The 13,084-nt window shown below is 45.7% G+C and overlaps 1 protein-coding gene across 1 annotated transcript in view; it reads left to right on the forward strand.

Annotated features, from left to right (window-relative positions):
- The window catches only part of LOC109911274 (microtubule-associated protein 9-like), a 179,344-nt gene that overhangs the window by 61,873 nt on the left and 104,387 nt on the right, over positions 1-13,084 (forward strand). The window contains exon 2 of the mRNA XM_048600419.1: positions 4,868-4,947. Coding sequence (XP_048456376.1) covers positions 4,868-4,947 — 80 coding nt within the window. The remainder of the gene's footprint in view (positions 1-4,867; positions 4,948-13,084) is intronic.

The raw sequence follows: 13,084 nt of genomic DNA on the forward strand, positions 1-13,084 counted from the left end.
CTAGGCACTAACGTTATGTCTTTCCTTATCAAAAGGACAATTCCTCCTTCTCGCTTATTTGTACTTCTGTCACACCTGTGGCTTTTGTATCCTGGAACATTGAACTGCCAGTCCTGCCCTTCTCTCAGCCATGTTTCTGTTATGGCAATAATATACCATTCTCCAGAGCCAATCCATGCTCTGAGATCATCTGCATTACCAGTCAGGTGTTGTGTGTTGAAATAAATGCACTTTAAACCAGAAGTCTTTTCCCTCCTTTTACTGTGCCCCTGGCTTTCCTGAGTATTAAACTTGCTCTTAATGGCTATTGTATTTTCCCCTGACTTCTCCATGGCCCCTCTCTTATTAAGAATCCCACCTCCCTGCCAAACTAGTTTAAACCCTCCTGGGTAACACTAGCAAATCTGCCCGTGAAGATATTGGACCCCCTTCCGGTTTAAGTGCAACCCATCCTTCATGAATAGGTCACGTCTACCCCAGAAGAGATCCCAATGATCCGAGAACTGAAATCTCTGCCTCCTACACTAGCTCCTCAGCCACGCATTCATCTAGCCTATCTTTCTATTTCTATCCTCACTGGTGCGTGGCACTGAGAGTAATCCACAGATCACTATCCTTGAGGTCCTACTTTTTAACTTCTTACCTAACTCCCTATACTCATTTCATAGGACCCCATCCCTTTGTCTACATATGTCATTTGTACTGATGTGCACAATGACCTCTGGCTGTTCATCCTCCCCCTTCAGAATGTTCTGCAACCGCTCAGAGACATCCTTGACCCTAGCACCCGGGAGGAGACACACCATCCTGGTGTCTCTTCTGTGGCCATAGAATCTCCTGTCTGCCACTCACAATTAAGTATCCCATCAGTGCTGCTCTGTCTGACTGCACTCTTTCCCTCTAAGCCTCGGAGCCAGTTATAGTGTCACTGACATGGCTGCTGCTGCTAGCCCCGGAAAAGGTCATCCCCCTGCCAACGGTGTCCAAAGTACTATACCTGTTTCTTGAGGGGAATGGCCATAGGGGAATCCTGCATTATCTGCCTTGGCCCCTTACCTCTTCTGGTGGTCACCCAGATACCTGCAGCCTGCATCTTAGGAGTGATCACTTCACTATAGCTCTTATCAATGATGTTCTCTGCACCCCGGATGATCCTAAGTGCATTCAGCTCCAGTTCCCTAACACGGTCTGCCAGGAGCTGTAGCCGGGTGCACTTCTCACATGTGTAGCCACCAGGACCACTGCAAGTCTCCCTGGTCCCACATCATGCAAGAGGAGTATGCCACTGCTGTAACTGCCATCCCCACTAGATCATAGATCATAGATCCCTACAGTGTGGAAACAGGCCCTATTGGCCCAACAAGTCCACACCGACCCGCAGAGCATCCCACCCAGACCCATCCCCCTATAACCCACCTATTCTACACATCCCTGAACACTATGGGCAATTTAGCATGGCCAATCCACCTAACCTGCACATCTTTGAACTGTGGGAGGAAACCAGAGTTCCTGGAGGAAACCCATGCAGACATGGGGAGAATGTGCAAACTCCACACAGACAGTCACCCAAGGGTGGAAGTGAACCCAGGTCCCTGGTGCTGTGAGGCAGCAGTGCTAACCATTGAGCCACCAGGCCGCCTGTCTATCTACTGCCCTCTGTCTAGACAAAAAGGGAGTTAAAGAGCCTGTACCCCTTCTCAGCCTCTTCACACCACAACCTCTCATACAAAGGACTCAACACTTCCCATCTAACACTGTTCACTTTCTTCGTGGCTGCAGCCTTGTACACCTTTACCTTGCCAGTCATATTCCTCACAGAGTCCCTTATTTTTGATCAGAGGGAGGAGGTAGAGTAGGAAACACCAATGTAGTGTTTCAGGTTTAACCACACCTTGACACCAGGTTCTATCTGACCTGCTGTAGAGTTGTGATCAGTGTGGCAACGTCTCCCAGAATTCCACCACGATGACTCTCGGCCACCCTCTGATTCACTGCCCTTCTTCGCCGTCTCATGTAAGGTGTCCTGTGGAGGTCTCCTGTACAGTCATGACGACTGTAGCGATGTCTCCCAGAATTCCACTGTGATGACTCTCAGCCACCCTCTGATTCACAGCCCCTCTTCACCATCTCATGGAGGGTGTCCTGCAGAGGTCTCTTGTACAGTCATGATTACTGTTGGTGATGTCTTCCAGAAATGCGCTGTCATAACTCTCAGCCACCGTCTGATTCTTGTAAACCTCCTCTGGATTCCTCCAAAGCCAGCATATCCTTCCTGATATTGGGCCCAAAACTAATGAGAATATTCCAAATATGGTCTGACCACAGCCTTATACAGTCTAAGCAGTATATCCCTGCTCTCGTATTCTAGCCCTCGCAAAATGAATGCTAACATTGCATTTGTTTTCTTAACTACCAACTGAATCTGCATGTTAACCTTAAGAAAGTCCTGTAGGCCTCCCAATTCCCTTTGTGCTTCAGATTTACGAAGCCTTGCCCATTCAGAAAATAGTCTATATAGTCTAAATAGTCAACTCTTTTCACTAAAGTTCATAACTTCACACTTTTCCACATTGTATTCAATCTGCCACTTTTTTGCCTACTCTCCTAGCCTGTTTAAGACCTTCTGCAACCTCCATGCTTCCTCAACATTACCTGCCCTGCCAGCTATCTTTGTGTCATCCACAAACTTAGTGATATTTCCGTCAGTTCCTTCATCCAGATTGTTAATATGTAATTTGAATAGTTATGGTCCCAAAACTGCAGAACTCTGCACTGGCCACTATCCTGAAAAATGTCCCTTTATCCCCATTCTCTGCCTTCTGCTGGTCAGGAAATCCTCGAATCATGCCAGTACTTTGCCCCTCACACCATTGGCTTTTATCTTATTTAGCATCTTTCTATGTGGCACTTTGTCTCAGGCCTTCTGGGAAACCAAATATATCACAGCCACCAGCTGTCCTTTATCTAACTTGCTCATTATCTCATCAAAAAATTCAAACAGGTTTGTCAGACTTAACCTCTCCTTGACAAAGACATGCTGACTTAGCCCAATTTTAACATACATTTCCAAGTACTCTGCAATCTCAAACTCTATAATGAGCTCTAAAATCTTAACGACTATTGAGGTCATGCTAACTGACCTAAACAGGATGTTGCATTAGCCATTTTCCAGTCCTCTGGGACTCTCTCTAAATCCAGTAATTCCTGAAAGATCACCATCAATGACTCCAGAATCTCCTCAGCTATCTCCTGAATATGGGGTGTAGTCCATCCAACTGGGTGATTCATCTGCCTTTAGACCTTTCATCTTCCCCAACACATTCTCCTTAGTGATGGCCACTAAACTCACTTCTGCATCCTGACTCTCTCGAAGTTCTGATATGCTGCTGGCGTCTTCCACGTTGAAGGTTGAAGCAAAATATCTATTTAGTTCTTCCACCATTTCTTTGTTCACTATTACTATTGCTCTAACCTCATTTTCATGTGATCCAATGTCCACTCTCGCCTGTCTCTTTTATATACCTAAAAAAACTGCTGAAATCTTCTTTTACATTACTGGCTAGCTTACTCTCATATTTCATCTTCTCCCCCTCCTTATTACTTTTACATTTGTCCTCTGCTAGTTTTTAAAGACTTCCCAAAGCTCTGGGTTCCTATTAATCTTCACCACATTGTATGCTTTTTCTTTTGCTTTGATGGTGTCTCTCATTTCCCTTGTCAGCCATAGTTGCCTTGTTCTCCCTTAATATATTACTTATTCCTGGGGATAAATTTCTGTTGTGCCTTCCAAATTACCCCAGAAATTCCTGCCATTGCTGTTCAACCATTGTTTTTGGTAGGTTGCCCTTCCAATCAACTCTGGCCAGCCCCTCCCCCATGTGTTTGCAGTTACCTCTACTCAATTGTAATACTATTAGAGATAGTAGTTGTCCCCTCCCCCTACCGCATCCCAAAACCAGTCCAGCTCGTCCACGCCTCCCTAACCTGTTCTTCCTCCCACCTATCCCCTCCTCCCACCTCAAGCCGCACCCCCATCTCCTACCTACTAACCTCATCCCGCCCCCTTGACCTGCCCATCCTCCCTGGACTGACCTATCCCCTCCCTAACTCCCCACCTACACTCACCTTTACTGGCTCCATCCCCGCCTCTTCGACCTGTCTGTTTCCTCTCCACCTATCCTCTCCTCTATCCATCTTCTATCCGCCTCCCCCTCTCTCCCTATTTATTTCAGAACCCCCTTCCCATCCCCCATTTCTGATGAAGGGTCTAGGCCCGAAACGTCAGCCTTTCTGCTCCTATGATGCTGCTTGGCCTGCTGTGTTCATCCAGCTCTGCACCTTGTTGTCTCTGTAATACTATTACATTTGATTCTACCTTCTTCCTCTCAAACTGCAGGGTGAATTCTATGGTATTGTGGTCACTGCCCCCTTGGGGTTCCTCTGAGTTCTCTGCTTTTCCTGCTCCACATTTCCTCCAAGTGACTGCAGCATTGTTTTTTCATATTGGGTCACCTGCCTTTCCATCCACTCCCTGTTCGTGTCTCTGTGGCTGCTAACTGAAAGTGAAAACCCGAGGTGGAACCAATCAGTAGTTTACCTCCATGAAAATCAGGCTTATTACTGCTACCCCAGAAACACTCCAAGTTTGTTTCCCCTCCTAGGAAAAAAATTCTGACCCAAAAGCTTACAGTTAGAAAATCACCTTTTTTGTAAAAAACTTAAATGTTTTACTAAAGAGATAATTCAAAAGCTTGTCTTGTCTGATGTCTATTTTATGTTATACCAACAGACTCATACATTTATGTTCATTTTATAGTACATAAATAAAGCTTATAGGAATTACACAATTCACTGTTTCATATGACAGGCAAAAGACGAATCCAAGATACTACGGAATGAAGGCAAGATTCAAAAAGCAGAATCAACTGAAAAATCAATGAATAGAAGGTAATGAACAATAAAATCATTTTCATGTTTTGATTTAGTTGAACATGTGATCCTTTTCTAGCATCACTACACCATCATTCAGAAGGGCAGGATTATGGTTGCCTTCCTCCATTTTTGTCTATTTAATTTTAGCCAGAAGTTACTCATCATTGACATCTTTTCCCATTCACGCATAATGATATCTGGTGTCTACAGATGATCAGTCCATGTCCCATTCCAATTGCTTGTTAACGAGTGTCCATGGCAATATTAGCCAAAACATAATGTCAGTTTTTACATTTCCACTATGAAATAACTCTATGAAGGCCGGTATCCTGTCACCAACTCATCCTTTATTTACACGTGCATAGTTCATGGCACTGATTCAACTAACTCAGAGCCAGCTTCTATAGTGAACAAAACCCCTGACACTCCTGTTTATATCTGTCAACCAGGACTCCCTGATTGGACCAAGTTAACAGCCCCAATCAGGGAACTCATATTCTATGATGTCTACCTGGCTGACCTCATTCCAATCTCTACATACCATCTCTTGATCTTACCCCTCCTCAAAATGGTGAAACTCCAAGCTCAGAGGCAAAAAATAACACTCAACAGCTACTAGAAAATGTAAAGTAGTTCTTCCTTTCCCTCTAGTCTGAATTTCTACCTGCACCAAATTTTTAATTTAGTCCATGAAGCACTGCGTGTGATAGCAAACATTGGTGAGTTTTATATGTAGCTTATGTCTCATTCCCCCATTTTGACTGAAAATTCAGTGACTTGCTACATTATTAACACTTAATAATGCAACTATTTTTGTTTGATTGACAGTTCAGTGCCACTGTCAATTCTTAACTAGCTTGTAGCTTCTTTTGCAGTTACGAAGTTCAAAATCAAATTCTACCTTTTAAACTAAATTACAGCTTGAGTCTTGCATGGAATTTTCTGCCACTCCTGGGAGTGGGAAGCAAGACAGCTCAGGGAATCTAATTGCTGAGAACAATTCAAGTTCCCAGCTGATCATCACTTTCAGGTCCTTCATGGGCTTTGGGAGGAGGATACAACTTTTTCAAGGAGAGCACTTCTCCTTTGTCAAGGCAGATTTGACACTCTACTGGGACCACCAAGATAGGTAGTTGATAGCTGTCACATGGTGTTTCGCAGTCATAAGTAAGCTAGACCTCACTTGGCAACAGTTACAGAAACAGGCAGTTGCTCCAGCCTGTGGTCACAGAGTCATAGAGATATACAGCACAGAAACAGGCCCTTCGGTCCAACTCGTCCATGCCAACCAGATATCCTAAATTAATCTAGTCCCATTTGCTAGCATTTGGCCATATCCCTCCAAATGCTTCCTATTCAAGTACCCATCCAGATGCCCTTTAGATATTGTAATTCTACCAGCCTCCGCCACTTCCTCTGGCAGTTCATTCCATATATGCACCATCCTCTGCTTGAAAAAGTCGCCTCTTAGGTTCCTTTTAAATCTTTCCCCTCTCATCTTAAACCTCTAGTTTTGAACTCTCCTACCTTGGGGAAAAGACCTTGAGTATTCACTCTATCCATGCTCCTCATGATTTTATAAACCCCTCAAACTGCCATGCTCCAGAGAAAATAGCCCCAACCTATTCAGCCTCTCCCTATAACACAAACCCTCCAACTCTGGCAACATCCTTGTAAATCTTTTCTGAACCCTTTCAAGTTTCACAACATCCTTCCTATAACAGGGGAACCAAAACTGAACGCAGTATTCCAGAAGTGGCCTAACCAATGCCCTGTACAGCCACAGCATGACCTTCCAACTCCAATTTCCAATGTACTGACCAATTCAGGCAAGCATGCTAAATACCTTCTTCATTACCTTGTCTACTTGTGACTCCATTTTCAAGGAACTATGACCACGCACTCCAAAGTTCCTTTCTTAGGCAATGCTCCCCAGCACCTTACCATTAAGTGTATAAATCCTGCCCCAATTTTCCTTATCAAAATGTAGCACCTCACATTTATCTAGACTAAACTCCATCTGCCTCTCCTCAGCCCATCAGATCAAGGTCCTGTTGTACTCTGAGGTAACCTTCTCAGCTGTCCACTACACCACCAATTTTGGTGTCATCTGCAAATTTACTAACCATTCCTCCAAATCATTCATATAGATGACAAAAAGCAGTGGACCCAGTACTGATCCCTGCAGCACACCACTGGTCACAGGCCTCCAGTCCAAAAAGCATCCCTCCACCATCACCCTTTGTCTCCTACCCTCTAGACAATTTTGTATCCAAATGGCTAGTTCTTCTTGCATTCCATGTGCTCTAACCTGTTAGTGAGAGCATGCACCTGGCTCAATGACTTATTCAATGTTTCCTACAGAAGACCAGTTTTTCTCCCATGAACATCATCACAAAGACCTAAGAATCACTGGCACTCACAATTCTGTCTCCAGTCACATGTAGTGCACATGGAAAGGGCAGCAAAACCTTAAATGTTTTCTACTCCTGCTGAACTTCCTCTCCATCAATACTCTCCAAGGCTCAGCATCTGTGGCCAACAGAGGGTTTCTACAGATACATTAAGGACAAAAGAGTAATTAGGGAGAGAATAGGGTCCCTTTGTGTGGTGAGATGGGTGAGATATTTAACGAGTATCTTGGATCAGTATTTACTGTGGAGATGATATGGAAGCCAGAGAACTTGGGAAAATAAATAGTGATTTCTTGAAAAGTGTCTGTATTACAGAGGAAGAGGTGATAGATGTCTTAAAATGCCTAAAGATGGATAAATCCCCAGGACTGGATCAGGTGTACCCTAGAACTTTATGGGAAGCCAGGAAAGTGATTGCTGGATCCCTTGCTGAGATATTTAAATCATCTATAGCCAAGGGTGAGGGGCCAGAAGACTGGAGATTGGCTAACATGGTGTCATTATTTAAGACAGGTAGTAAGGAAAAGCCAGAGAACTATAGAACGGTGAGCCTGACATCAAGTTGTTGGAGAGGATTCTGAGTGACAGGATTTACATGTATTTGCAAAGGCAAGGATTGATGAAGGGTAGTCAACACGGAAATCACGTCTTAATAATTTGATTGAGTTTTTTGAAGAAGTGTTGAAGAGGATTGATGAAGGCAGAGCGGTGGACGTTGTTCATATGGACGTCAGCAAGGTATTCGACAAGGTTCCACATGTAGACTGGTTAATAAAAATACCATCTGTGCTTCACTCAGTGAAGCAAATTGCTCTCCAGCTAGCACAGAGTATGGTAGGCCATGATAGGAAAAATGAATTTCCACATCTGACCCTTGCATCCTCCCCTCATATTCAGACTCCCAAAAACTATTTCCTGTCCTGATGGTCTTGTCAGTTTTGCACAGGTACAAGTGAGACAATTTTCAGCAGAATCTTCCTGGCTTCCCAAATCTAGGGAATCTCAGTCAGACCATATGAACAATTAGAATATAGATACATGTAGCTTGCTTCTAGTTCTGTTGAAGCCACAATAGGAGGACCACATTGGAACAGCAGAAGGAAAATGCTAGAGTGATCTGTGAACTGCAAATTTAGAACCACTCAAATGATACAGCATAGCAGTGAGCCATTAGGTCTACCTTATCCATGCTAACCAAAAGACCTTTCCAATCTCATTTTCCTTTACACGGCCCATGTCATTGCAGCTTACAGCACTTAAGGTGCAGATCCAGGTACTTGTTAGAAGTGTTTGGGGTCTTTGCCTCCACCACCAACTGAGGCAGTGAATTCCAGACACACGCCACCTTTTGTGTAAATAAGTTTTTCCTCACGTCCCCTCTAAAGCTTCTGAAACTTTGCTTGAATCTGTGACCCCTAGTTTTTGAACTCTCTGCCAAGGGAAATAGATTTCTCCTGTCTGCTCTATCTCTACCCCTCACAATTTTGGATATCTCAATCATACAAGGAAAACCAACTAAACCTCTCCAATCTCTCCTCATATCTACAATTTTCCAGTCCTGGCAACTTTCTATAAATCTTCTCTGCAATCTCTCCAGAACAATTATGCCTGTCCTGTAATGTGGTGACCAGAACTGCAGACAATACTCCAGTTGTGGCTTGACCAGTTTTATACATTGTATCCCTGTTTACTCTATACACCTCTGATGAAGGACATTAACTTACTCAATATTGACTGGGACTCCCTTAAAGCAAGAGGCTTAGACAAGGCAGAATTTGTTAAGTGCATCCAAGAGGGTTTCTTGAAACAGTATGTGGTAGGCCAACTAGAGGAGGGCCCATACTGGATCTTGTACTGGCTAATGAGACTGGCCAGGTGACTGACCTTTCAGTGGGAGAGCATTCTAGAAAAAATGATCATAAGTCCTTAAGTTTTAAGGTAGTTACGAATAAGGATAAGTCAGGACTTTGTGGCAAAGTACTAAATTGGGGGAGGGCAAATTATGTCAGTATTAGACAGGAGCTAGGGAGTGTTAATTGGGAGTGTTTATCAGGCAAGTTCACATTTGGCATGTGGGAATTGTTTAAAGGCCTGCTGATGAGATTTTAGGATCAGAATATTCCAGTAAGGTGGAAGGACACGGATGGCAAGATAAGGGACCCTTGGATAGCGAGGGAGGTTGTGGATTTAGTCAAAAGGTAGAAAGAAATATATGTATGGTTTGGGAAGCTAAAATCAGACAAGGCCTGTGAGGAATCTCAAGAAAGACGGAAAGTACTCAAGCAGGGAAGTAGGAGAGCAAGAAGTTACCATGAAACGACCTTGGCAAGTAGGGTTAAAGAGAATCCCAGGCATTCCATACATACATTAAAAACAAGAAGATTACTAGGGAGAAGGTAGGACCACTCAAGGATAAAGGAGGGAACTTCTGCTTGGAGGCAGAGGATGTGGGTGAGATCCTAAATGAGTACTTTGCATCAGTATTCACCCAGGAGAAGGATATGGAGGATAGTAAGATTTGTGTGGAGCATGCCAACAGACTACGGCATTTTGAGATAAAGAAAGAAGTGGTGTTGGATTTCTTGAAGTGCATTGAGGTGGTTAAGTCCCCAGGGCCTGATGGTATCTACCCCAGATTATTGAGAGAGACAAGAGAGGAGACTGCTGGGGCCTTGACCAAGATCTTTGTACCCTCATTAGCCACTGGAGAGGTCCCACAGGACTAGTGAGATGCTGATGTTTTTCCTCTGTTCAAGAAGGGATACGGGAATAATCCAGGAAACTGTAGACCAATGAGTCTCACATTGGTAGTTGGGAAGCTATTGGGCAGAACTCTTAGGGATAGGATTTACATGCATTTAGAAGAACATGGCCTAATTAGGGATGGTCAGCATGGCTTTGTTCAGGGCAGGTCATGTCTTACTAACTTGATTGAATTTTTTGAGGAGGAACCAGATGAGGGTACAGCAGTGGATGTTGTCTGCATGGATTTTAGTAAAGCTTTCAACAAGGTTCCTCATGGTAGGCTCATCCAGAAGATTAAGATGCATAGGATCCATGGTAACTTGGCTGCGTGAATTCAGAATTGGCTTGCCCATAGAAGGCAGGGACTAGTGGTTGAAGGGTGTTTTTCAGCCTGTAGGTCTGTGACTTGTGGTATTTAGCAAGGATCCGTACTGGGACCTCTGTTGTTTGTTATATACAAATGACTTGGATGAAAATGTCAAGGAGTGGGTTAGTAAGTTTGCAGGTGATACAAAGGTAGAGCGGTAGATGTGTAGAAGGTTGTCAAAAGATACAGCAGGATATAGATCAGTTGAAGATATGGGTGAAGAAATTGCAGATAGAGTTTAATCTGGGTACGGGTGAGGTACTGCATTTTGGGGGATCAAATGTTGAGGAAAAGTATACTGTTAATGGCAGGACCCTGAACAGCACTGATATACAGAGGGATCTTGGGTTTTAAGTCCATAGCTCCCTGAAAGTGGCCATGCAAGTGAGTAGGGTAGTAAAGAAGGTGTATGGCATGCTAGCCTTTATTGGTTGGGGAATTGAGTACAAGAGTCAGGACGTCATGTCGCAGCTTTATAAGACTTTGATTAGCTCACACTTAGAGTGTTGCATTCAATTCTGGTCACCACATTACAGGAAGGATGTGGAGACTTTGGCAAGGGTACAGAAGAGTTTTACCAGAATGCTTCAGAGAAAGTAGGAACTGCAGATGCTGGAGAATCTGAGATAACAAGGTGTAGAGCTGGATGAACACAGCAGGCCAACTAGCATCAGAGGAGCAGGAAGGCTGACGTTTCGGGCCTAGACCTTTCTTCAGAAATGGGGGAGGGGAAGGGGGTTCTGAAATAAATAGGGAGAGAGGGGGAGGCGGATAGAAGATGGATAGAGGAGAAGATAGGTGGAGAGGAGACAGACAGGTCAAAGAGGCGGGGATGGAGCCAGTAAAGGTGAGTGTAGGTGGGGAGGTAGAGAGGAGATAGGTCAGTCCAGGGAGGACGGACAGGTCAAGAGGGCGGGATGACGTTAGTAGGTAGGAGATGGGGGTGGGGCTTGAGGTGGGAGGAGGGGATAGGTGGGAGGAAGGACAGGTTAGGGAGGCGGGGATGAGCTGGACTGGTTTTGGGATGCGGTAGGGGGAGGGGAGATTTTGAAGCTTGTGAAGTCCACATTGATACCATTGGGCTGCAGGGTTCCCAAGCGGAATATGAGTTGCTGTTCCTGCAACCTTCGGGTAGCATCGTTGTGGCACTGCAGGAGGCCTAGGATGGACATGTCGTCTGAGGAATGGGAGGGGGAGTTGAAATGGTTCGTGACTGGGAGGTGCAGTTGTTTAGTGCGAACCGAGCATTGGTGTTCTGCAAAGCGGTCCCCAAGCCTCCGCTTGGTTTCCCCGATGTAGAGGAGGCCACAAAGGGAACAGCAGTATACCACATTAGCAGATGTGCAGGTGAACATCTGCTTGATGTGGAAAGTCTTCTCGGGGCCTGGGATGGGGGAGAGGGGGAGGTGTAGGGGCAGGTGTAGCACTTCCTGCAGTTGCAGGGAAAAGTGCCGGGTGTGGTGGGGCTGGAGGGGAGTGTGGAGCGGACAAGGGAGTCACGGAGGGAGTGGTCCCTCCAGAAAGCAGATAAGGGTGGGGAGGGAAAAATGTCTTTGGTGGTGCGGTCGAATTGCAGATGGCAGAAGTGTCGGAGGATGATGCGTTGGATCCGGAGGTTGGTGTGGTGGTACGTGAGGACGAGGGGGATTCTGTTTTGGTTGTTATTGCGGGGACGGAGTGTGAGGGATGAGTTGCGGGAAATGCGGGAGACACGGTCGAGGGCGTTCTCGACCACTGAGGGGGGGAAGTTGCGGTCCTTGAAAAACGAGGACATCTGAGATGTATGGGAGTGGAATGCCTCATCCTGGGAGCAGATGCGGCGGAGGCGAAGGAATTGGGAATAGGGGATGGCATTTTTGCAGGAAGGTGGGTGGGAGGAGGTGTATTCTAGGTAGCTGTGGGAGTCGGTGGGCTTGAAATGGATATCGGTTTCTAGGTGATTGCCCGAGATGGAGACAGAGAGGTCCAGGAAGGTGAGAGAGGTGTTAGAGATGGTCCAGGTGAACTTAAGGTTAGGGTGGAAAGTGTTGGTGAAGTGGATGAACTGTTCGAGCTCCTCGTGGGAGCACAAGGCGGCGCCGATACAGTCACCAATGTAACGGAGGAAGAGATGGGGTTTAGGGCCAGTGTAGGTACGGAAGAAGGATTGTTCCACGTAACCTACAAACAGGCAGGCATAGCTTGGGCCCATGCAGGTACCCATGGCCACCCCCTTTGTCTGTAGGAAGTGGGAGGAATTGAAAGAGAAGTTGTTGAGGGTGAGGACGAGTTGGGCTAAGCGGATGAAGGTGTCAGTGGAGGGGGACTGGTCGGGCCTGCGGGACAGGAAGAAGCGGAGGGCCTTTAGGCCATTTATATGGGGAATGCAGGTGTATAAGGACTGGGCGTTCATGGTAAAGATGAGGTGTTGGGGACCGGGGAATTGGAAGTTCTGGAGGAGGTGGAGGGCGTGGGTGGTGTCACGGACGTAGGTAGGGAGTTCCTCGACTAAGAGGGAGAAAATGGAGTTGAGATAGGTGGAGATAAGTTCAGTGGGGCAGGAGCAGGCGGAGACAATGGGTCGACTAGGGCAGTCAGGTTTGTGGATTTTGGGAAGGAGGTAGAAGCGGGCGGTGCGGGGTTGGGG

The sequence above is a fragment of the Rhincodon typus genome, chromosome 1, assembly GCF_021869965.1.
Source record: "Rhincodon typus isolate 14 chromosome 1, sRhiTyp1.1, whole genome shotgun sequence".
In the NCBI taxonomy this organism is placed as follows: Eukaryota; Metazoa; Chordata; class Chondrichthyes; order Orectolobiformes; family Rhincodontidae; genus Rhincodon; species Rhincodon typus.